At 34.6% G+C, this 27326-nt stretch overlaps 1 protein-coding gene across 3 annotated transcripts; it reads right to left on the bottom strand.

The window, feature by feature from the left end:
- Positions 1–879: 879 nt before the first annotated feature.
- Positions 880–26860, bottom strand: LOC137837050 (ARM repeat superfamily protein). 3 transcript variants are annotated; one of them, XM_068645905.1, is made up of 17 exons: positions 26510–26860; positions 26302–26420; positions 25054–25099; positions 24843–24915; positions 24678–24735; positions 18985–19080; positions 17922–18039; positions 17579–17845; positions 17389–17490; positions 13412–13739; positions 13158–13271; positions 11934–12562; positions 11569–11765; positions 8201–8408; positions 7244–7363; positions 6185–6955; positions 880–4141 (listed from the first exon to the last, which is right to left on the bottom strand). In XM_068645905.1, the coding sequence occupies exons 1-17, from the start codon at positions 26603–26605 to the stop codon at positions 1091–1093; spliced, it is 6393 nt and encodes a 2130-aa protein (XP_068502006.1). In that variant the 5' UTR covers positions 26606–26860; the 3' UTR covers positions 880–1090. The 3 variants fall into 3 exon arrangements, with proteins under 3 accessions (XP_068502006.1, XP_068502007.1, XP_068502008.1); XM_068645906.1 differs by having other exon boundaries at positions 25054–26122; positions 26510–26820; XM_068645907.2 differs by lacking the exons at positions 24678–24735; positions 24843–24915; positions 25054–25099; positions 26302–26420; positions 26510–26860 and adding an exon at positions 18738–18787 and having other exon boundaries at positions 18985–19072.
- Positions 26861–27326: the final 466 nt, after the last annotated feature.

The raw sequence follows: 27326 nt of genomic DNA, 5'->3' as shown, positions 1-27326 counted from the left end.
TCACGTAATACTTTGGTATAAGATATAATAACAAGCTTTTTATAGAAAGATTATCGAGATCTCGCGTTCTATGTTTCAAGAACTAAATTAGTTTAAAGCAAAAAACATATGGGCACCTAAAACTTAGGATCACTGAGGATTTGGTCTTTCAGTATTTCAATAAAAACTGATAGAATTTTGACATGTGATTAATATTTTTTTTTTCAAAATTTCCCTCAGAGTTTATAAATAAATGCTGGTAACAAAACCCATTTTGAGTGAACAAATATTTATCATTGATAACTTTGTGATGTTAGTGATGCTTCTTTCTTCTTTGAAATCCTTCATCCCTAATAACCACATCTCACAAATGCAGCCCAACTATCAATCAGAGCTTAAGTCACCATTAAGCACGCAGAGATTACTCCTATCAAAATACTTGTTTAGTCACTCAAGACACCATTAAATCTACTTATATTTGTTTTATTATTGCAATATCAACGATGGTTAACCCCATGTGTATGTATGATCTTTTTTAATGCATCATTAAAATAATACAACTGTCAAACTCTTTCGAGAGGTTTAACATATGATTGGATTAGGTGTGTATGATAATCTTGTACAATATTTCTTATCTTAAACTTAAATTAACTCATTCAAAAGAAATAAGGAAAACTAATAAATGACGTTGTTACAAATGGCTTAAAACGATCTACTGTGAATGTTAAATAACTACTGTGCAGCAACTGATAAAATTATTTCTAGGGTTTTCTTTAATGGCAGAGTCAAATAGAAACATACTTTCCTTTTCCAATTATATGCACTTCGCTCTGAATTTATGCGCCTCAAAACTATAAAGAGAGAGAAGAAAGAAATAAATATAAATGGAGCAAAATCGTATAGGGCAGGAAGAAACAGCTGAAAAACTACATTGCAGTGGTACCATCGAAGTTAAATTATGCATGCTATTTGACAACAAAATGATTTGTCTACAACTACACAGAATGTTACAAAACTCTCATCCCAGCCTATGTAGTATGTACAACGTCTATCCTGTAGCAATCCCTACTTCATCTTTGGACAGAATATATACAGAAAATGAATTATACAATCACGGGTTACCAATATTGGGCACAAAAGGGACTAGCTTTTTCTGGTCCTTTCTCTTACCTAACGCACTTCTGTCCAATACCCGACCAAGAATCAAACGAGTATTCTGCAGAGATACCTCTCTGGTTGTCATCCCAGACTCGGTTGAACCAAGCTGTCCAGGTGTAAAAGCTGAGCTTAGTCCCGAACCAAAGCCATACTGTAGAGGGCCACTTCGGGCCTTGAATGAGGTTTGTGGAGCAAGCAACTTCTCTTCAGTTCCGCCATATCCGTTCTCAAATGAACCTTGTTCATATGGATGAGAACCGGTCAATGAGCTGCAACTTTGTAGAAGGGCTTCTAACACACTTAGTGCCTCCCAACACAAAGTGCTTTCCACCAATTGGGACACAATTGCATAGATATGTGGACTCTGGGTAGCGTCCATTGGTGTGTGCTGGAGGAGAGCTTTGAGCATGAGTAGAATGACACGTTGATACTCAACTGGTCCTTTTTCTAGTAGCCTTAGCAAGTGTCCAAAGGCCAAAGTTGAATGTTTTGGAAACCATTCATTACATAAAAGAGGTGAAACACAAGCCAGAAAATTATCAATACTCTTAATCTCTCCTCGAGAGTAAATCATAAATACAGTAGCTAATTCATCAAAAGATTTTGCTCGACACCAAATTGCTATATTGACAGCAACAGAGCATGCCTTCTGATATTGATGTTGGAGGGGTGAAACTGGACCTATCACTATGTCTTTACTAAGTTGAAGACAAAGCCAAGGGAGTAATCCTATGATGTGCATCAGGAGTCTTGTCTCAGCATCACCAAATATAGAATCGCATGAATGAACTGTTGTACGAGAGAGAACATCAATTGCAACACTGTGACTGACACTCGACATAAGTCCTTTAAGAACAAGGGGCTGAACCCCTTCAAAAGTTGGCAAACTCCCCTCTTGTAGAGGTTCGTAGCCACTTTTAGATTCTGTGCGCTGAAATTCTCCTAAATCACTACTATCAAGTTCATCTCTGGGCATACTTGAAAGGAGTACATTTTCTGTTGTCCGATCACGAAAAGATAAACGGTCAATCACATGAGAGAATAGCTCTAGAACCTGGCGGTAGACATGGACAAAATCAGTGTGCATCATCGCAACACATCCCCAAAACAGCTGTGGGTAGAGTATCACCTTCTCTGGCTCCATATTCTCGACCATAACTTGCAATGTCATCAAAATTTCCATAACAAATCCCAAAACTTGAGGTACTGGATTTCCCAGGCATCTATGGAGGCACCGAAGAAGTGATACACAAGAATCACTTGTTACACTTGGTCGAAGTGCACGGTAGATCTGATGTGATCGACAGGCAAGGTGTCTTGATGTACACTCCATAGCCCATGTAAGAGCTTCTTCTCCCCAAGTTTCCCGAAGATCTCCTTGGAAGAAGATAGCATCCACCATGCTCTGAACAAGGGCAGAAAGAAGTGCTGCACTTGGAAGCTCAGTTCTTACAACTGTTGGATCTTCATTCTCCCACATCATGCTTCCTCGCTTAGATTGTACATATTTAATTAAGCTCACAACTTGCTGTTTGTTCTCCCTATCATTATTTTCAACCTCATACTGTTCTAAGTGGCGTCCTGCTAGGGAATATAACAAATTAACAAGTAAATGCTGGCAATGCTCAAGTACAATGTCTTCTGAGCTATCCATTGAAACAAAGATAACGTGAAAGAGTAGAGGCAAGTATTGGCGGAAATCTTCATCATTTTCATATGCAATTTCAGCAAGAAGAATCAGTGCTATATCTGCATGCGTAAGTGAGTGCTGCTGATGGCCCTGTAAGGCTGATTGAAGTTCTTTTGCATTCACAGCATGCATAGCACTCCCACCATGCAGTCCATCTTCACCTGAGTTTGGAGTGTCAACAAGATAATCTCCACTGTCTCGTGAAACATGGCGGCTACGTAAACTCCCTGTTGAGCTTCTAACACCCATCAAGGGTCCTGACATATTAACCAGGGCTGGAAGGAGCTGTCCGGACCGCCCAGCGCTTACTGGGACAATGTTCAACTCTGGAGGCATTGGACTTAATGGACCTGATACACTCCGGCCTGTCATACCTGCTGTTCTCCAGCTCAAGCTCCCACTAACATTTCTTAGTGGACCATCTAAAGAACCTCTTACAAGCAATGGGGACATGTGTGGTTGGTTATCCATAACTGACGTCATTTGGGCCACAGCAGGACCTTGTGAGAATTCTAGCACAAAATTTGCATTGGCATCACCCTTACTTACAACTGGCTCCATGCTATCCTCTAGTAGTCGTTGAGACAATTGGAAAACTAGGTGATCTATAGTCCGTTGAGGGCATATTCGTGCTAAATAAAGACTTACCCGTTTTGCAACACTGAAGTATGTAGCAAATGCGCCACTTATTTCAGTTGATGCATTTGAATCACAATCTTCAATGCCTTTTGTTATCAAGAAATCTAAAACAGGGCTGATATTCTTATTTTTGCTAGCAATTGTGCTCCAAAGTTTCTCAATTTCATCGGGAAATTGGTCACCATGCCGCCATGTTACATAGTAGAGACTTTTCAGTAACCTTTCACTCCAGCCTTCTTTGAGTTTCCAGAAATTAAGGTTCTCAATCCATGGAGCCATGCATGTCAAGACCTGATGCTGTGCAATTATATCAACAGCATCTAACTGCCTCTGCATAATCTCCTCACAAAGAAGTTGGCTTAATTCAGGATGATCTTTGGCAAGCTTACAGGAAAGCTTGTATTGGAATTGTTGATAGGAATCAGGAAGATTACCAACAACGGCAGCTCGATAACTTCCTGAACCCTCAATGCCATCCTCAGCCCATTCACGAACAGAAAGCGTCTCCAGCATCTGAAGTGCATCGTCACGAATTTGTCTTGATGGGTCTACCACCTTGTAAAGGATCAGACTCAATAATCTTTGTATTTCACAGTTCGGTATCTCCTGGCGCATGTAGACCTCAGCCAGTACACTGAAGTATCCATCAGCTACAGAAGAATTAGAGTAGTAGCACTGCAGAGATCAATTAGGTTGGATAAGCTATAATGCCAGTATGACATTGTATAGATAAAATGAATAGGTTGTCAAAAATCAGAAGGGCACTGCTTACAGAAACTATATCTGAAAAAATTAACAAAAAAACTGCGTATGGAACAAAATCATATTTCCTCCCCATTCATGTTATTTGGCTTTCAAGTTTACAACTTTCCAAATATCAGGAAAAAAAAGCATACACAAGTGTAGAACTGGGCATGGTGTCGTATGGAGACCACATAAAAATAGGGTATTCTCCAGGCCAATGAAGACCAAAAGAGATGGCATGATTTAGTTTGGTGATAAATATAAGAGGCATTACAATTTATAATGGTGAGAGCTATGGGACTACGCTTATTTTGATTGAGGATGAAGTTGATTAAGCATAGACCTTTAAAAAAGTAAATTGAACAATTACTAGAGTGATTTAAAATCCAGTGTTCACCTTCCCATATGGTCCGTTTGCGCTGGTTTTAGTTGTAAGTTTCAATTTTTTTAAACTAAAACCAAATTTTAGTTTTGGGTGATTTTCAGTTTTAAATTATGTTTTATTTTCTATTTTATACTTCCAAAATATTTAGTTTATTACAAAACTCTCTATCCTGTTAAATACGATTATAATAGTTGTAATGGTGGCAGCAACATTAGTAGCAGTGACGTGGTGACAACAATGGCAAGATGGTAGCAGAGTTGGTGGAGGCAGTAACAATGTTATTGGTAGGTAGCAATGACCATCATGGTGCTTGCAGTGCAAGCAGAGAAAGTATGAATGTTGGTGGTAGTGATGATGGTATAGTGGTGGTGATGGTGACAGTGCTGAAAGTGACAGTGACAATTAAAAGGGTCATTGTCAAGAGTTGAGAATGTATTTTTTAAAACTAAACCAAATTCATAAATCCTTTCTTGTTTTTGAAAATCAATATAGAAGTGTTTCAAAATTGAGTTAAAAACCATTTCAGCTCAATTTTTTTTCCGAGCTGTTTTGTTTTAAAATTATTATTGGAAAACTAAAAACTTAACCATCTCAAATGAGTCCTTAGGTTTGTTGGTGTGCTTTATTTCTTCAAATAGTCATCAGGCCTTGGCTTATCATAGAAGAATGGCCCAGGTGGCACAGGCCATCACTTCACATCAAAGAGATATGGAGGGCTCCAATCCTGAGTTCATCTATTATATGCTAATAAATGGATAGTCTCTAATGTCACATTACCTTTCTTGACATTAATTAAGAAAAATACTTCCTGCGTAGTTCTATTTTCTAACAGCCTATCACTAAGAGAAATGCATAACACATTTTACTTTCCCACTCAAACTTTAACGTCCAGAAACTGCCTTCTTACACCAATTGGCAACTTGTTTTTAACATTTATTCAAAGCTTAGTTTGTGAGGTTATGCAGTGTTTGCCAAGCATGTTTATAGAACTTGATTCATTGATTGAGGAAGCATTGGTGTATTCTATACTCTAGTAGTTGAAAAGGAACAGTGGTTTTATTAATTTTTGTCACACACAATACATGATTCAATCTTTATAGGAGAACAACTATCCTTGAAACAGGAAATAAGGAAACTACGAGAAATAAAGGATTAGCGCACAATGTCAGTTTGCATATCCTAAAATATTTTTTATTTACATCACTAATACATATCTTCCAAATATTATCATTTTTTTATAAAAAAAAATCATATAAATATTTTCACAATCACAAATTTTCTAATGATTATATTTGAGAATAATACAAAGGAATTTGAAATTTAGAGAGTGTTGTTTCCTCCCTTAAGATCTCATATTTATAACTACTTTAGATAGACCGGATACAATGTATGTATCTATGTATATAAGTATGTATGTATATATATGTATGTATGTATATATGTATGTATATGTATATATGATTAGATAATCAATATTATTATTCTTCACCCTATCACTATTTATATATGATTAGATTTCATTGCTAAATCCTTAGTTGGATAATAATGTTTCCTAGCATGTAATGCACAATATAACATGGAAACATTACCTGATCAATACAGGAAGGAAACAAGTCCAAATTTGTAAGCAAAAGATTCTTCAATGCTAATTTCGCTAAAGAAACTCGGTGATGGCCACCCTTGTGCCTGTCACGACCAGCAGCTCCTCGACCACCTTCCCCCTGGTATTTGGTATATGATGGAGTTCTAGGATCAGCTGGTGAGAAACCAAATGGAGCCCTTGGTGTAGGCTCCAAAAACAAACCATTAATCCAAGATATCACCCGGCCACTCATTTTCCTTGCATTGTCATCAAAACATGGTCCGTACAAAAGTGATGCTATTGCATTCATGGATGCCCACTGGATTGCCTCAACCTGTTCATTCAACTCTTTGTCAAATGATATTTTATCCACAGAATCTTTTGATCTTGCATGTTGAGAAGACTTGTAACGATCAACTTCACGTCTATAATCACTGACACCATCTTGACCCCATGCGCTGCCTGTATCATCACACCAGGAGAGAAGAAGATCAAAGAGTCGCTTTCTAGTTCTAACATCAAATTTCTCAGATTTTGAATCAACAAATTCAGGGGCTAATGATCTTAGAACACAAGCAAGTGCATAGCGGAATGGTTGCATGTCTTGAAAACTTTCAGGAGTTGTTGAGATTAGTCTTGTTGTCTCATCAATGAATTTAAGATAATGCAGGCGGAACACTGGCTTCCGTGCTAGCATGCCAGGCCATATATTTTCTGCAACAGTACGATAAATATTTGCAATGTGGACACGCAGCTCTTCCCGGCGAGCCTTTTGACTCTAAGAATAAAATGTACATATATATTGTAAGTGTCAAATACTAATTCAACAATCCAGGAGAAGAAACATCTGAAACAATAGTGCGAGAATTTCACAACATAAATATGAATCATTGTCTGTAACATTGTTTGAATATGCTAGAAAGGTTTTAAGAACTCAAAACTCTTTATTTAATTTCTTTCACTATCATACTGTTCTTATCATTCATAATTTATGATAACTACCTACTTCCAAGTCCTCAAAAGCGGGGATAGAAATAAAACAAATTTCACACATCCAAAACTATACCTTCCACTTTGGTTTTCCTTCTGTCTCAGATGAAACCTCATCAATAAAAGATGAAAGTTCGCTGAACATGATTTCACATGCTTCCAAATGTGAGCGGCCAAGAGCCATGGTCGCTGCATGCTATATCAGAAACCTTGTCAGCAATAACAAAGACAACAAAAGTGATGGGTAAAAAAATTGGCAGGAAAAATTTAAATGCCTTTATATACGAAATTGCTGTAATTAACATTCAATAATCTTCATACTACCTCTTCCACATAGCAAAGGACTCAAAACTAGCAAATATAAAGAGACTCTTTGTGAAACCACACAAAAACGATATTCAACTGGAACAAATGCAAGAAATGGAATTAAATTTCTAACTTTAATCTTATCTACCAAAATACAAACATTATGCACCAACCAAAAATCAAATAAGAACATGATTTCATTTAGCATATAATGGGAATAAATCAAAACAGTTTTTGTCAGGGAAATGCACAAAATAGATAGAACTATAAAAGAAGAAATATAAAAGACTATAAAAGAAAACAATGAGATCACAAGACAGGTTAAATGAAGGAATAGTAATTGATATTTAAAAGTAAAACGTTTTTAAACCTGTCACCACAACATTGTATTTATAAGTAAAATAAACATTATGAAAGAGTGCCCTTCAGCCTGCATAACTTGCATCTGACTTTATCTTGAATTTCTTCATTCAAATTACAGATTCGATTGGTTTTTCTTGCCATTCAATCACTTAAGGAACTACAAATAGTTTCATATGAAAAGGCAAATTATTTTTAAAACGACAAAGAACAAAAATATTCTCAGAGTGTTCTTTAATAATTTTGGTTTTGAAAACATTGAAATAAATACAAAACAATACATCAAGTACACATGCAACTCTTCATCCTTTGACATTGAGTGCTTGAGAAGATAGACTAAATGACAAGTTAAGTGAGGCACTCTTACAACATGAGCATCAGATCCAGATTTTAGTGAAGGGAAAATTAGATGGTAAAGATCTTTGGTAGACTCTCGAGCAGCTGGTGGACATGAACAGACAAACATGGCATACATAAGCCACTGGTCCAATTTATTATCAATATCCTGCGACTGATGAGCTTTTCCACCCAATTCAGCAGGTGTGATATGAGTAAGACGTTGCATGACCTCTTTCCTGCCCAAATTTGAGTGATATAACTAAGTTTTAGATAAAATTAAAACAGACAATGAAGAGGGGGAGGGGGGAGCAAAGCACGTGAGTAAAAATATTTTTTCCCTCTTTTTCACAATAACAATAAATCACTCAATGAAACTTCTCGTAAAAGATATTATTTGATCTTCAGTAATCAGGGATATTCTCCATTACTAGGTTACCTAATTATAATGATTATATATAAAGGATTTACAAGCTGATTGAACACACAATTCAAAACAATAGAAAAACTCTTTATGGTATTAGAGCTAAGTTTTCCTTGTTGTCTTTTTTTATCCACATCGTAATGTACATGAAGCACCGACCAGCAAACCACTGCAATCCTCCATTTACCACCAGTGAGCACTCTTTTCTACAAAGAGCACACTTTTAGGCATCATTTGGCACTATAACTCTATGGCTTCTTCTGATTTGGCTTCCACTCAATCTCTCGTGACTTCACCAACATACCATTGATCCTATGCGAAAATGCTACTGATGAAATTACTAAGACCTTGCATTGTTAGCCTGGCAGGTCAAGTACTAAAAATACCAAAATAAATAGAATGAATATTTTAAGTTTATATAAATAAATGCCTTTTCTGACTAGATGTTGCAGGCTACATAAATCAAGTGACACCTTTGTGTTCCGTCAAAAAGCAAAAGCTACATTATTGTCCATGCCTTGTTTTACCTTTTACATGTGTTGTTTATATCTTTGCTTCCCTTCGAGGTGGCAATATTTCTTGTATTAACTTTTGGGAAGAAAACTGGATACGACTAAGATTGTAAAAGAATGCCTGTTCAGGGAAATTTCCTCCCATGTCTCTATCTTCCAGTTTTGTACATAGCTCTCTTGCCATAATTTTTATAGCATTCAATGTTCCATTTTTCTTAAAGTCACTTTTCTCATACTTTAAATTTGAATGACAGAGAATTGTTTGAGTTGGAGCTCTATTGGATTTCATCAACTCCCGTCATTTGTATTGTAAATGGATCAAAGGATTTGGACACTTGGTCCTTTTAAGGTGTTTTCATTCAACATACTTAGCGTCAATTACTAATTGTAGTCTTGCTACCATGCTTCATTCTCTGCTGTCTTTTGAACCAACTCTCATGCTTCATTCACCGTCTAACTTTCTATGCATGTCATAAAATTAAAGATTTCTTATTATTTTCCATCAACTAGCAATGGGGTTATAGATTTTTATTTTCTTGCAAGACCTCTTTTGATGTTAAAAATATATTTACTTCTTAAAATTTGAATTTAGGCTTAATTCAACTCCCGTAGAACTGGCTCAGAAGGTGAGAATTGCCTCCTATTTAAATACTCATGTCAGGCTTTTTCTTCTAACCAAGATGGAATGTGGAGTTTTTCCAGTACACTTTGCACGCCCAACACTATTAGGTCCTAGTACATGGATAATATGGTGGGTGACCCTTTCAAATAAATCTAATATTAACCGTCTAAATGCAATTTCTTCTTCTTGAACAAGGGGATAAAGATGTTATGATACCATTTTAAGAAAGTTGAATAATCCTAATGTGGGATCTCAAACACACCCACTCATGACTCTCTCAAGCTTGACTAAGATACTCTAAATATCTTTGATACCAAGTTTAACTCTAGGGAAGAGAAAAGCACTAGGATGAAACCGTGTGTTTGTGGGACAGCACAGATGTGTTTGTTTATATTGAGAAAAAGAAACCAATAGAATAAATAGAGGAGATTTGATATCCCATAATAACAAAGATATGATACGGGATTAAATAAATAAAAAAGTTCTTAATAATACATATATAACCTAGATATTCCTATTATATGATCAACTCCTTATTTCATTATTCACCTGATTATATAGGATCAGCTCCCATGTTTCTAGGATGATAACAGTTTACTAATATAATTTTAGACTTTCCTATTATTTAACAGATCTTTCATTACTCTGAGGGCTTGTAAATTTAATTATAATTTATCTACGATGTAATATTTAATAACAATTATGATTTATCTAAGATTTTATTATCTTATCCTTTTCAGAAATAAGAACTTCAAAATTAAAGTTAAGTTTATTTGGTAATTTTCTGTGTTTAGGTTAAAATTTATTTTAAAGTTGGAATATAATACAGAAAGAGAGTAGAACAAAATATCAGAAAATTAACTTTACAAAAAACTTCCTTTATAATGTTTTCTTCATGGAGAAACAACTACTTTAAGATAAACCCAAAATATGTTAGGTTAAATACTACCTAAACTGTTAACAGGTGTCTGATAACTGATATCTCCTATATTTTGTGTATATGAAACATGAGTCTGAAGAGGACTCTAGCCTTGTTTATCAAAGGAATAACTTGCCAACATAAGCATTTTGGTTACCCATTCTACACTTCAATAGAGATTCGTGGAAAGCTCCCTTCTCTTGTTAGGTCAAATGTTTTATTGAAGTGAAAGATAGAAGTAAATAATTCAAATGATATCATTCAAGTTCACAAGCCACATCCAGATGTGTGGTTTGTGGTCCTGGATCAGAATTGGTTCCTCGTGCCTTCCTACAATGTTCTGCTACTGCCTATATACAAAATAGGGCAGTAGTTTTGGTACAAGGGGAAAGGCTAAATTTTCACGGCAATGTACATCTATGCTACTATCTTGGCCTTTAGTTGGGGCGTAATGCTTATATATTTAAGGATGTATCATTGGCAAAGAAGCTGATTTGAAGCAAGATTAAATGAATGACTTCTATTCAGTGTAAGGTTACTTGCTCTATTGAATTTTCTCATTGTCTGTTATTCATTCTCCCATTTCTTTGGAGGATTCTTTGTCTTCCAAATTCCTTCTACTTTCTTGTATTTCAGTATTGTTCACATCTTTTATTGTAAAGAAAAAATATAGGGTTCCCTTATATTAATTTATTCAGTTCCTACCCTAGGCAAAGGGATTTGATAATTGATATAGGAGTATTGTAGGATCTGTCAAAGGGTGGATAAATTTAATGTGTTCTTGTCTCCTTAACCAAAAGACCAGTCTCCTTCTGGTTTCTATCTGGATCTCTATGCGCATTATTTTCCACTAAATATATTTAGTTCTATAGAGTTTGGACTTCAGTCAAGACAGAAGAAGGTAAACAAAACAGAAACTTACTTTGCTTCCTGAACAGAGCTTGGACAAAGTTCGGCAGCATATTTGACTAGCTCACTAAGACACCGAGCCCACCTGTTCTTGTCAGGGCTCTCAAATATTATAGATTGAAGTGTCACTTCCGGAGGGATGGCATCAGGTTCTCGTTTCAAATCAAATGGTCGCCCTGAATCCCAATAGCAGTTCTGAACAATCTCATCCTGCAATGCCAATGTATTTAATCTTTAAGGCGACCAAAGCTTAATATGACAAGATACAACTCAAAATTGAACAAATAGAAAATGCATAAAATAAAAGCTTAGCTGATAACAAGACAAAATATCATTCTGACAAAATTGAGCTATAAAAATAATAAGGCAAAAGTGTACCCCATGTTCTTCCAGAACATCAATAATAAATATTGGTTCAGCTTCATATTTTAACATAAGATTTGATTGCTCATGTATCCTCAGGTCCCGAATATCATTCCTCAATGCACGAACACAACGCAATAACTCTAATGCTGTATGCCTAATTTGACTATCAACGGAACTAAGGAATATGAGGCCAACTGCGTCAATTTCGGATGCACGAAACTCAATTGCTTCGCCTGATTGTTGAATGGAAGACTTTCTCAATCTCTCAGTTTCATGCCCTAGAGATTTTGCATCTGCATCAAGTAGTATCCTATCATCTATTAGACAAGATCTCCAAAAGCGCATGAGTTCCAACAGGCGTCCTAATGATGTTTGAATGAGAAGAGGAAATTCATCAGGAAGTTTTAATATGAAATTGGCCATTCCCTTCATTACTGCAAAACGACGATGGGGTAGGTACTTCACAATTCGGTTTAGTACTTGCACTGCTTCTTCTCGAACACCGGGGTCAATACTTATGCCATGTTGTGGTATTATTTCAGTAATTTTATCAGTTCGCCCAACTTCTTCTATTAGATTTGGGATGCACTTCAGCACAGATCGGAATAGATACCCTTGAGACTTTTCCTTCGTTACAGCATCTACAAAAAATATCCCAAGGCTTGAAGTGTGAACCATGCATAGTGTCAATATACCTTCTGCTAATTTTAAATGTTAATTTAATTATGAAGAATGGGTGGCACAATTTAATTGGCTAGTAAGGATTTGACTCTAAAAATTTGATCATATGCACTTCATATACCATATCAAGAAATCAACTCTTTTAAAAGTTTCAGCAGTTCAATATGTGCTGTATATACATTTAAATGTTAATCAAATAAATATTGAGACGTTATTGTTAATTGCAATGTATAATAATATATTTTTTATTAATGCTAAATATACTTAATGCCGCCATCTTCATCCTTTCATATATTTTTTACAAAACTAATCTATCAAACAATACTTTTGAATGCACAAAGAAACTTATTTGTACACCATAAAACAAGTTAAAAAATTTCAGTATACATAAAATATGATCAAAGCAAAATTCTTTATAAAATAAATCCACAAGTCATTACTTAGTTAACAAATATGTTTTCCACAAAAATATTGAGGTTTGATTCAGCTTCTACACAGTTATTCTTATATACTAAAACACATTCAATCCAGCTAGCATATAATAGAAGTAATTACCTATTGTGGTCCGTGATGATGTCAAAAGTGCTTGACTATAAGTTTTATGGCATGACCTTAATATAGATTCAATTGCAGCTTTCACTTTTGGAATATAGTGGCCAATGTCAGGACCTGCTCATTCAACAAAACTGTCAGAGTTTTACTGCAGAAATAAAGCTATAAACATGTACTCCAATTAAACAATACCATGTACAATTATTCTACGCATATGATTAAATAACCTTTAAATATATCCAAACCAAAATGCTTACTTGAAGGTGACATAACAATGGCAAGCAATGCCCGAAGACCAATAACCTTTGCTTCACTGGGACTGTCTTGCTTGAGTAATTCTAGTATCATATGATTCATGGTAAAGTCAAGGTTATGTTCAGCTATAGTTACACAGAATTCAACCAATTTATCATGTTGAACATCCTGAGTAAGCAATCCTTTTCTTAGAACTGCTAAAAGTTGTGAAGTTACACTGTCTAAGTTGTCCCATATCCGATTTGGGGCCTGGTTTGCCGCATGGACACTCAAGTAAAATCTTAAGACGCGATGAAGACAATCTAAAGCCATGAATCGATGACTCTTATCCTGCATGACCAACCAGAGAATGGATTCCCAATATAGTTTAAAAACATAGAAAAAAAACTAAAGAACAGAAATAATGAAAGTACTATGAGCTCTAGTTGGCCACTTGTACATATTAGGAGTTAAAGAGTAGCAAAAAACTATCTGTGTTTTCATTAGGGAAAGAAAAGGACACTTTACGCACCCTTCTCTGACTTTCCTATTCCTTGGACTAAATGCATTTCAGGACACCCTAAACAAGGATGATGGCAGACGGATTAGGAATATTTACAATACATGTGTAAAGTAATAAAGTATTAATATGGATTGTATCATTTTGGTAAATAAAAAGTCTTGAGTTTAGAGGTTATCCATTGGTATATCACATGATATTTGGCTTGTCTATTTGAATATCTAAATGTAGTTATAAACTTTAGTAGATGACAATGAATTAATGAATGAGATGATTTTCCATCAGCTATTCCTCTCTTCTTCTCTCACTCAACAGATTCTCTCTTGCACTTGGCTGCCCCCCTTTTCAGTATTGTTATGCTTGTCTTGTAACTACGGCATAGAGAGTTACTTGAAAGAGACATAGGGGGAAGAAAACAGAAACTCTGATTCTAATTTCTTAATTTTAAACAAGTACAAGAACTTACTTTACAAAGAACTCTATCACCCTATAAATAATTACAGAAATAAAATAACAACTCTTTGTATCCCTACAATATCTTAATATCAATTACTACAGAGTCTTATAATATCTTCTTGTAACTCAAAAGAGCTAAATCTTATAAATAAGGATCAATGATTTGGGTATGATAAATACAGTATCTAATAATATCTTCTCCTAACTCGAGCTAATTTCTATAAATAAGGATCAACAATTTGTGTATAATAAATACAAAAGTGTACGGTTAGCATGGCCACTTAATTATACTACTTAATTTTGTCAATACAAGCAAACATTATACTCAGGATTCAGAGAATATGACAGCTAAGTAGCCAATCCCATATAGCAGCACAGAGCTGTCCACCCAAAAAACACTAGCATTATGACCTTTGTTGCGAAGTCTAAAATACAACATACATATTATTTATTCTTGAAAAGTGGACTTAAAGTCTAACTTAACCTCAAAAACCGACTTGTATAGTGAGATTTACACTCATGTATATACTGTAATTTGGTTTTATCTCTAGTCGATGTGGGATCTCAAACACATCCTCTCACACCAAGGACTGGATATCTCGAGCATGGGCTAGATATTTGTTGGTAGTTTACTAGCGACCTGACAATGGGTGGCACGATAAGCCCGACAAAGTCTTTTCACATATTGATTGGCCTTACGAGTAGATGACAGAAAAGCACTTCACGGGCATAGCTATTTTTTGGTCCTAACTTAATTTATTGATGGTCAAAAAACACAACTTAGTTGAAACACCAACTACTAAAATTGTGTAAAGGAGCTTAGCTATGGAAGCTTATGAAGTTCTACAGCTACAGTCCTTTCTTCACGAGCTTCAAATAAGCATTCCCACACCAGTCATCTAATGTGACAATCAAAGCACCATTGCTTTGAGTCACAGTCCTCTTCTGCATTCCATGACGAAACATATGGAGTTGTTGCACTTTCTTTCTATGTGAAAAAGTTCTCGACAAGTCTCTAGTTGTCTCTTATGTGCATGCTCAAGCTCAAGTTGCTAATATTCTAACTAAGCCCCTTGCCATAACTCAGTTCAATCATCTCAAAGCCAAACTCAGGGTTGAGTTCTTCACAATCCTTAGTTTGGGGTGAAGTAATAGGGTATTAGAGTTCTCCTTTGTTATGTAAGCTTATTGGCTTTGCCACACCAGAATAGTTGGTTGTCTTTAATTGTTTATCTTTGTAAGCTGATTGGTTGTTGCCACATCGAGTAGGATGAGCTACTTGATGTGGTACTTAAGCCTTGAGGCTCTCCTACTTGGTGGACTAGTCTTTTGGGTTGAACTCTCGTCTTAAATAGACTTTATTGAAAAACTAGTATGGGCTTCGTGTTGTACCTAGTTTCTAGATATGACCTATTATTCTCTTTTTCCTCTCATTCATTGTATTTGAACTATCAATGTCATTATAAATGAGAACCTAAGAGAGGGGAATCAAGCTCTCTAATTCACTTTCTATTCTTTTGTATTCATCTAAAGTTGGTATCAGAATCTATCATGGCAAAGTTTGTTGGGCCTAGCAAGGTTTGTGGGGCCTATCGTGTCACCCGTTATCAGGTCACTATCAGACCACCCACAAATATCTATTCCCATAGACGTAGCAGGTGTAATTAAGATCTTATATCAACTAAAGATAAAACCAATTTACAGTATATAAGTAGGCTAGACTACACCTTACAAGCCAGTTTTGTGAGAATGAGTAAAACGTAAACTCACTTTCTAATAGTGCTCAAGTCCTAACAGTCAACTGATCATTAATTAGTCAGCTACTCATTAGTTCACTAGTTACTCACTAGTTCACTAGTTACTCACTAGTTCACTAGTTACTCACTAGTTCACTAGGTACTCACTAGTTCACTAGGTACTCATCAGTCAGTTACTCATCAGTCAGTTACTCATCAGTCAGTTACTCATCAGTCAGTTACTCATCAGTCAGTTACTCATCAGTCAGCTACTCAACAGTCAGCTACTCAACAGTCAGCTACTCAACAGTCAGCTACTCAACAGTCAGCTACTCAACAGTCAGCTACTCAACAGTCAGCTACTCAACAGTCAGCTACTCAACAGTCAGTTACTCAACAGTCAGTTACTCAACAGTCAGTTACTCAACAGTAAGCTACTCAACAGTCAGCTACTCAACAGTCAGCTACTCAACAGTCAGTTACTCAACAGTCAGTTACTCATGAGTCAGTTACTCATTAGGCAGATACTCATTAGGCAAATACTCATTAGGCAGAAACTCTTGTAACTTCTTTTGTACTCTATATAAATTGGTCTCATTGTTTGAGATTAGATTACAAATAATATAGAAAAACTTCATACAAACTTTTTTCTTATTAGATTATAAATTTTCCACACTCATTAGTATGAGTTGGATTGCTAGTATAGATAAACAATCAACTTTTTTGAGTTTTCTCTCACTTCAAATATGAATATATGAGCCATGTGCTGCAATTTACTCATTGAAGGAAACTTTGCATGATGATACACTACATTGAATTAAATAAAACCTTAATCTTAAAAAAGTAAATTTAACATAAGGATCCCTATACAAACACAGAGAGAGTAAGCAAAGTCTTAGAAAGTGAACTTTAAGTTTAACTAAACCTCTCACAAAACTGGCTTGTAAAGTGAGTTTTGAACTCACTTATATACTATAATTTGATCATATCTCTAGTCAATGAGGAATTTCTAACGCAACCCTCACGCGAAGAACTAGATATCTCAAGCGTAGAACTAGATATTTGTGGGTGACATAGTGACCAAATAGCAGGTAGTACAATAGACCTAAAAAACTCACTAAAAAATATACTATGATACCATTTTAGAAAATGGACCTTAAGACAAAAAGTTTAGCAATCATGAGTAATACTTAGCTGAAACATGAGCATTTTACAATGCATAGTATATTGTTTGCCTTGCCACAGTTCAAATGTAATCAAAGAATGTGCGAATTGAATTTAAACATACCCTGAGAAGTTTGTAGAGTTGATCCATGTGAGGACTTAAGTTGTTGTGAAATATTTGAGGATCACCAAGACATAAAAGAAGAGTTACGAGTGGATACCCAACCTAGATGACAACATGAAATAAAATCTTAAGAAAAACTAACATTAGAAAACAAGGAAAAATAATGAAATTGGTAAAGAGAACAGCTTACCGCAATGTGTTTGCTTTGTTTATCCATCCAATGCATGAGTTGAACTCTTATACGTCCAACAGCTTCATACCATAATGTAAGTGCAGGTTCAACACCAGAAGGTGGCCATTGACTTTTACCACCATCTGCAAGAGGTGCTAGAATGTTTGAAAGCATATTGCATAGGGCATGATGAAGCTCACTTTTCCGTTTATGAGGAGCACGGTTTAAAGGATTTGCTTTTGCAACAAAGGAAGCTGATGCATTTAATCCACCCTCTGTTTTAACCTGTGATGGAGCTTATATTTAAACAATACTAGTACCATTTAATACTTTACATGAAATATTTAATTTTTACACATACCCCAAGCTTCAGGTAGCGCATCCCATTAATGATACTTAGTGTCTCACTTCTAGCAGTACTAGTATCAATTCGACGGGTGTTGAGTTCCATGAAAAAACGCTCAGTAACAGAACTAAACCTATAAAAACAAGAAGAGGAATACCATGAAATAATAAAACATTTTTTTTGTTGAGAAACAAAAGCAATACAATTATGGCTAACATCTATATTATCAGCCATGGCTAACTGAACGATAGTAAACAGGACTGAAGCAGAATCACCCAACAGCATCGTCCCTATCCCACCAGAACTGAACCAGAATCACTCATCAAATTTTAAAATTTAACACAACCAAAGTTAATCATCTCAAATTTACAAAGCTTTAATATTTAGGGAGACAGAATTCCACCTGAAATGGAGAACTGAAGTATACAATTCATTTTTCTAAATTGGTAATTTACTAGATTCTAAAAATATCTCCATACACTTTTTGTTGTGGTACTGCAACTAACGCAACAAATGAATATGAGGTCCTGATAGAACATTAGTTATCTCAATACAGAGTCACAAATAAAATATATTCTAACAAGGAAAGCCAGCACTAAGCACACAAGGAGATACATCTCAAGAGAATTTGAGTGCCAGTGATTTGCTTTTTGTATAGAATCTATCCATTGCCTTGTCTTATTCAAAAATTAGTATTAAGGCATAAACTAAGAAATCAGAGAAAAATGATAAAAGGCATAAGGCACCAACCAAGAATTAAATCACAAGATAATTGAATTTCTCCTATAGCACCAATAGCCTACATTTGTCAGGACTGAGAACAATACATACCCTTAAAAGGCACAAGACAGCATGAACCTTAAAACTCCTAAAGAAGAAAACTACACATTAAAAAAATTAAGATCAATAAGATTTCAACATATAAGTTATCTATATAACCCATCAGGCCCAATAGAATTGTGTATGTGACTGATATGAATAAGTATTCATTAAAAATATGTGTTAACAACATAATTGTCAAATAATTTTCAATCATACTGGATAAATTTTAAATACAACCCTGAGAAATCAGATATACCTGATACGGGACAGAGCACCTAAGAGTTGAGCAACTAAGTCCAAAAGAAGCCCCCTCAAATCAACCAGTGAGGGATATTCAACTTGGCTAACGACCCTGAAACAAGAGTTCACTAAGTTCACACCAAAGTTCATAAAAGAATAAGAGAATTAAAAAGTTTATGGAAACCTAATTATTAATCTTTATACTTTGCTACTAAGACACCATATTCTAGTCTGAATTATAATAGATGTAACAACATTTGCAAAGTATTCCAATATGTAATTTTGGGTATAAATGAGTAGTTATTCATGAACTATTCAGACCCTACTCGTTAATTACTCATTCAAGCCATGTTTAGCAAAATAAGCAAACTCAAACTTGATAATGGGCTTGAATATTTAAATGAATGGAGTTCAAGCTTTAAAATCTCAATACAAAGGGCTCTCGAACAGTTCATTCATTTATACATAACATATAAATATGTGTCTGTATATATATATGTATATATATATGCATATACATATTACATAAACAATATAATTTTATGTGTATATATATATCATATATGTATATATATTATATGCACATACATATTACATAAACAATATAATTTTCATGTGTATATATATGTATGTATATATATTATATGCATATATATATTATATACATATATATATTACATAAACAATATATTTTTTATGAAAACAGTTTTACATATATTATACTATTTATAAACAATATAATAACTTTTATAAAAGTACTTTATATTTACTATTTATCACTTAATGTTAAAGTAAAAATAATTAAGTTATATATGAGCTAAAACGGTGAACTCAAACTTATTTTTGCAAGCCCAAATCAAGCTTTCAATTAAGCTCATTTAAACAAATGAGTTAAGCTTGAATATCCAATTCTTTTCACAGGCCAAACTCAAGCTTCAAATGCTCAGCTCGGTTCAATTCATTTACACTTCTATCTATAATTCAGCTTAACTATATTAAAACACATCCAATGTTGAGCATTCCAAAAATCAAATCGAAAAAAAGAGATGCTTGAGATTCTAAAATTATTAGACATAACACACCACATGGACATTTCAGTTGTGTTTACTTTATGTTAGGATTCAATTGCAAGTCATGGGATTTGAATCCCACATTTGATGTATGGGATTATAGTCTGGGGTGTATAAGGTCTTCGGCTCTCCAACTATAAATAGCTAGCTTTCGTGGTGTGCTTCTCTCAGGGTTTTATCAATTGATATTAGGGCCTTCCACCATGTTTGTGCAAACACATGGTGATAATGGCATTGCAATGTTGACATGGAACCGGTCAAAAGACTAGTGCACAACCATACCTTTTTTCCATTCCAGCACTCCAATCCAAACCCTACCTTTGTAGGAAAGAAGGCCTCCTATTTTCTTATTGATACAAGGATAGATGTAAATGAGGATTGTCAACTACTTGCTTGTGTAATAATAAGTACTAGTCCAAGGGGCTTATCTTCTTATAGCATCTCCTATACCAAAGAGGAACCACTTCCTTTGCTTTGAATTAATCATATCATTCATCAATAGAGGCCTAATGAACTTGAGAGACCTACAAGCAAAAACCCTTGTCCTTTGATAGTGGTTGGTGCAAAGTTGTTCTAGGAAATCTCTTTTTATTCTTGCAATGATGACTTCAAAGAGTACCGTGGAACTTGTCAAGGTACAACTTTCAGAAGAGTAAACAGCACTCTTCCTAGAACTTTAGGGAGATGAAGCCCTTTCAACTCTAGGTTCCCCTTTTCCTTTTCATGCGAGTTTGCATAGGTGCTACAACTGAGGAGTGTAGTCAGATGTAAGGATCCAATGCAAGATATTGGACTTGCATAATGGCTATCCAACTACATGTAATGGATAAACAAGTAAAGTAATAGTGGATCAATGCTATCACTATACATATCTATGTCGTATTCAGTGTAAAATATCGGAGACCCCCAAAAACCTTTATGAAATTAACGAATGGCATAAGCATAACGTCAGCGGCGACAAACAGTAGCAGCAAGCGACAGTGGGATTGAACAACAAAGGAGATGTTGCTGGAATGTGGATAATGTATTAGGTTAAATTATAATGTTTGCATTGGGTCAAGTATAGCCCAACCTTTAAACAAAATTAACATTTAAGGCTAATTACCCAACAAAAGAATAAGAAAAGAGAAAACATTAGGGCTTCTCATATGTAAGAAATTTGGGTTTCTCTCATGCGTCGTTGCGTTGCACATTTGCCTCCTTTGTTTTCGGATGGGTGTTGCATGCCTTTCCGCCTTTTTCTCCATCTTCGTTCTGCCAACATTATGTGATGCAAAAAGTAGCCGCCATGAGAAACATGCATCGCCACCACAATGTTGAGGCGACAAGTAGTAAATCCACCACCGGTTTCCACCATGGTGCTGCCATAACAGATTTTCGATTACACTGGTTGTATTATTAAAAAAATGTCTTCCAACACCAAATCAACCTACAAAATAGATTCTCTCATCTTTTCTAACCATATTGTTAGTATTGAGTCACCAATTGCTCCTACATCAAAAAATGTCTTCCAACACCAAATCAACCTACAAAATAGATTCTCCCATCTTTTCTAACCATATTGTTAGTATTGAGTCACCAATTGCTCCTACATCACCGGCTGATCTAGCAACATTTGAAGACTTTATCTAATGGTGTGTGACACGTCAAACCACTAGTAATACTACTTCAGTGACACCCACAAGTAATTCATCTGCTTGTCTCTCACAAACTCCTTTTGGTTCTTGGGTTTGGGTTTGTAACTCTAGTGCAATTGATTACATATCTATTCATTGTTCCGTTGTCTCCTGATTTAGTACTACTGCCAATTTTTCTTTTATAATTGTTGACAATTGATAATGGTTCACAAACAAAAGCTTGCAGCATTGATACTACCACTGATTTTAAATATTTTGTTACCATTATTGATCATTCTTTTTAGATGTACTTGGATTTGGTTAACTGAGAATCAATCAAAAGTGTTTTCTGCATTTCAAACATTTTTAAATGAAATCAAAACACAATTTGATATATCCATGCGTGCTTTTTATAATGACAGTGTTGGTGAATTTTCGTCTAACCAATTTCCAACAGTTCATGCAACCCAATGGTATCTTTCATCAAACTTCATGTCCTCATACTCCTCAACAAAAGGAAGGACCCCAATGCAAAAACAGACATCTAATTGAAACCATGGTAGTTAGAATAGAACGATTCAAATAGCGATTCGTTACAAAATTCCTCATCCGCGATACATATTTTTTTGTCAATTGTTTTTTAGTTCGAATTGTAACTTGAGTCGGGTGAATCAAATGTGAATCGTGTGATTCGGGATTCAGTTCTGTCATAGACGATTAGTGAGCAAGAAACAAAAACTGAAAAATCACGAAGAAACGAGGTGGAGAAGAAACTCAGCGTAGAGGAAGTTCAGTGTAGAAAATGGAGTTTAGCAGAAAAGATGAATTGCGAAGAAGAGTGGAGAAAAAAATCAAAGAATAAAAATGAAGACAAACAGTGAAAAGATAGTAGGAGAAGATGATCAATAAGAAAGGAGTAGATGAACAGTGAGAAGGGAGAAGATGAATAGTTAAAGAGGGCGTGAATAGCTTTCTCATTTTTTCCACTAATAGTTTTCATCTTTTTTATGCTTTCATGATACCAACTTATTTGTAACAACAATATTTTATGTTATTTTTTATATTCTTTTTTATAAAAACTTAATATGATCTCTTATGAAAATATTAATTACTATTTAAATTAATATATAAGTGTTATTATATTTTTTTTATATATATAATTAATTTTTATTTAACAATTTTTATTTTCTTTCTTTTTGTAAAAGCTTCACAATATTATTTTAATTATATTCCTTTCTATAAAAATTAATGATTTTTTAAGGATTTTTTATTTGTATTTTAAATTATTAAAGTCATGTATCTTACTGTTTATAATAAGATTCGATTCACAATTCAAATAACATAAAAAACTATTCACAATTCGAATCTCGATTCACTAACTATAATTGAAACTACTTGGACACTTCTTTTTCACAATCAGTAGTGGGTATCTACGGATTAGATACCATGATATTCGTACCCTCCCCATTAAAGCAGGTAATTAAAATACTTGTACTCATTACCAACAAGAATCGATTAAAGATATTCATTTAGTATACTTTACAGATTTTACCTATGGATATTCATAAGTATGAATTTTTCTTTTTTTTGTCATCCCTATCCAACACCATCTCCCATATCGAATCTTGTCTCATCTAAAAAAGACTAGTCTATTGCTATTTGAAAAGGTACACATTTTAATCATAACTCATTTCCCCACTATACAAACCTCAGTTATCATAGACTTTCCCTTATACAAGATACTTGTTTTCCCTTGTTATATTCTATTCCTATTCTTAAGTCTCCAAGTGAAGCTTTATCTCACCCAGAGATGAGATGTGTGCCCTTCAAAGTAGCGGTACATAGGAGTTGGTTCCTCTTCCAATTGTCAAATCAATTGTTAGGTGTTGATGGTTGTATTGTATATTCTTAAATCAAGACCTAATGGTAAACATCAATCGCTATAAATCTCAACTTGTCGCTAAAGGATACACACAAATCTATTACTGAGATTATATTGACACTTTCTCTCATGTTACCAAAATGACATATCTAACTTCAATTTTCCATTACAATTATTCACCACTTGGCACAACTATAGATAAGGTCTTTGATGAAGAAGTCTACATGGAGCAACCTCCTAGATTAGTTGCTCAAGGGGAGTCATCTAATATGGTATGTCTTCTATACAAATTTCTATATGGTCTCAAGCAATCACCCTGTGCATGGTTTAAGCATTTCCATATTGTCATTCAGCAATTTGGAATCATACGAAGTGATGCTAATCATTCTTTATTCTATCATCATTCTTCTCTCCATCGTTGCACTATGTTGATATGACATTGACGGGTGGCGTGTCACTTACAATGAATTTGTGATGAAAGGACTAAAATCACATAATTGCAATACTTGAAAGACCCAATTGATGCAATTGAAACTTGAAATCTTAAAGTCAAACATTTGTGATACTTAGAAGGCCCAATAGATACTTGGGAGACTAAAATCACAAGTTTATGGTACCTAGGGAACCAAAAGTGCAATTAATCCTAAAAAGAAGAAGGAACTCTTCAAACTGATCAAGGACACTGCAGAACTGATAGATCCCTGAGTGAATGTGTCATTTATCTTAGGCTAGTGTTTTAGAATGACTCCAACTATCAATAATTACTATCTTAATGCTCAGAAAACTCCCCAGAAGCAATGGTTAACAATCATTGGAGAGAAACATAAGTTTATGTATCTGACTTTTCTTTCTTTTCATACTACCAAAGCATTCTACATAAACATGAGCACCAATGTAGCAAAAGCTTAAACCTGTTGAGAATTTAGAATGACACAATATTGAATATTGTAAGTCTTAAGCAATTAAGAACCTAAGAATGACATTCACATTATGAACTGAAAAAAATGGAAAAGTAATTCATAGGAGAACCCTATATTTTATAATTTAGACATCACCAATGGTCCAATTACTTTATTAAAATATATTTTTGTGAACTATGAACATACTACAGTGCTTGTATTACCATCTACAACAGAAATACCTGTCAGCATTTATTAACCAGTCGAAAACAAAATTTTCTAGCCCAGACCACAGTTTCTCTGTAAGAACAGACAAATGGCAGCAATAAGTAAAAAAAATATCAATAATAAATGTGAATCATATGTTCAAAACAAAAGAAACACAATAACATATACATAATACAAACCAGTAAGTCCTTCTTGTGGACAACACTCCACAAAGCGTATGCATGCTGAGCAAAAAATGCACTCCACTGCAAGCTGAAATCAACAAAAAACATGCTATCATAAACCTCCAAACAAGCTGACCACTGTTCTCAAAACAAAACCAAAGCAAATGTGCCAAAACTCAAAATTATACAAGCATTCATTAACCTATCAAAATTCTTGCACACAAACCTTTCTTTGGAATGTTGATGCATCATTCGCACCCTTGGGAGATTCACTACAACAGTAAAAAAATTAATCATTTCAGTGAGTCATTTAACTACAACAGGCTTGGAAATGTGCAAGTATAAGAAAAGTTTCACATCATAAACCAAAGACTAAAGTACACTTTTGGTCTCTTGTACATTGTTTTTGTTTTAGTCTGGTACCTTAAGTTTAAAGATTTTCACTTTGGTCTTTTAAAGTGTCTATGTCAGACCAAGAGCCGCTCCACCAGTCCACACACACAAACACTTACTTGGTGACAGGTGCCAAGGTGAGTGTGATAGATGTTACATCACAGGCATGTTTTCCATGTCAAGCAAAATTAATATCATTACTGTAAAAGACTGTCAGAATGACCTATACAGTCTCAGCGAGACACTTCAAAAGACCAAAACGAAAAACTTTTTAAACCAAGTGAAATCAAAATGAAACCAAAAACTTAAGATGAAGAACAAAAACGTTATTTTAACCTAAACTGAACTATACATTGTTTATCCGTTTATGCCTTGAAAGTGTAAAACTTAATCAAATGAATTTCCAGACACACCCTAACTCGGTGACACATGGTAAAGTCTGAAAGTGTTTGCATTGCAGTTTGAAGCTTTTCAAATGGAGACGCACACACTCTCCAATGCACAAACTAAAAGAAATAAGTTTCTCCATAAATATTTTGGGTAAATTTTTCCATAAACACTTCTAGGAAAATGAAAAGAAAAGTGAAATAAATTTCACCATAAACATTTTGGGTAAATGTTTCCATAAACACTTCTAGGAGAAAGAAAAGAAAAGGTGAAATAAGTTTCTCCATAAAATTACTCCAGGCATGAGTTAAAATTTGAGCTTCTACAAATTAGTTTACAAATTATACACATAAGTTAATTTTTCTTCTTATTTTATTCACCTACAAGGACTTATGGAGAACCTCATTTAAGCATACTCTTTGTCGATTAACATAAATGTAGTTTACGATGAACTTAACTTTTATCCAAACATAGTGTGAGAGACGTCGGCGTAAAACCCATTTGGTCACGGACACCTTAGAACCAAAGTGAAACTTTTTAAACTTAAGTTATCAAAGGAAGAGCTTAAGTGCATTTCAGCCTAAACAAAACTACACCAGCTAAATTAAAAAAACACACTGAAAGCAAAATAACAAAGGGCAAATTAATTAAGATGAACTGAAAAACAAAAAGAGGAAGAGCTAATTAACCAAACCTCTCCCTCCATTTCAGCAAAGCTTCCAACAGAGGAACAGGAGTGTGGCGCGCGACCATTGCGAGGGAATCGAGGACCTGCTCGTAGGCCGGATCAGATGGTCGCAAGTATTGCCCATCCTACGGTGAATCCCCATGACAGCCGTTAATCGAAACCACGAAATTGGAAAAGTTGGTTTCAGAGCAAAAAGAGGTGTTGATGCAAATACCTGTGCTTGAGCGGTTTCGATACGACGCCGTGCGAGAGGGAGGAAGCGCTGAAGCAGAGCGTCGACGATCAACTTGGCAGCACTCCCTGCCTTCATTTCAATCGATTAGAGGAAGAAAAGGACCATTCGATTTTCTTCCGATTCTGAATCACATCCCAATTGAGATTGCGACCAGAAACAAAGAAAGAAGGAGAATTGAAGAAAGAGGAAATTGAAAAGGTGAATTTGAGAAAAGGGTTTGAGGGTTCAAAAATGAGGATCTGAATTCTGAAAACAGAAGAAGGTAATGGTTTCTGTGACGTGACCATCGCGGTGAGCTTACGCAAAAACCATATTATTATAATTATTATTATTAGATTTCATGAAGAGGTGAGATATTGTTTCGTTTTAAATAAATAAATAATTAAATTAAATTAAATTAAAATTGGATAAATCATATATAACAAAAATAGCTATTAAGTCTTATTATTAATATCAATAAGTAGTATTAATAATTAATAATTAGAAATTAGTAATATTATAACATTTACTTAAATATCTTTAATTCAAATAATTTTAATTTTGAATTCTATTCATGTTGTTGTCTGTTCGATTCAACATCTACTTCGAAAGCTATATAAACTCGTAATTTTGGTTGTGATATCATTTCAATTCATTCTAAAACAAATAAAAAATATTTATATCAGAATGATAAGTTTAGTTTAGGATTTATTAATATTTTTGTTATTGAATTAGGATTGTATAAAAAATATTGCATTGGTGATATTATTTTTTATTATAAAATTTTCAAAAGGTTATATTATAGTTTTATCTGTTA

Source organism: Phaseolus vulgaris, chromosome 4 (assembly GCF_051622355.1).
Source record: "Phaseolus vulgaris cultivar YP4 chromosome 4, ASM5162235v1, whole genome shotgun sequence".
In the NCBI taxonomy this organism is placed as follows: Eukaryota; Viridiplantae; Streptophyta; class Magnoliopsida; order Fabales; family Fabaceae; genus Phaseolus; species Phaseolus vulgaris.
The sequence above is the reverse complement of the archived record's forward strand: the minus strand, read 5'-3'. Positions and strand labels throughout refer to the sequence as shown.

Coding starts and splice junctions, on each gene's coding strand:
- LOC137837050 (XM_068645905.1), bottom strand. CDS start 26,605: ATGAAGGCAGGGAGTGCTGCCAAGTTGATCGTCGACGCTCTGCTTCAG. Junction 18,040..18,984: donor GGTGCTCTGTCCCGTATCAG/GTATATCTGATT, acceptor TTGTTTTTATAG/GTTTAGTTCTGTTACTGAGC. Junction 11,766..11,933: donor ATGTTCTGGAAGAACATGGG/GTACACTTTTGC, acceptor TTGGCATTGCAG/GATGAGATTGTTCAGAACTG.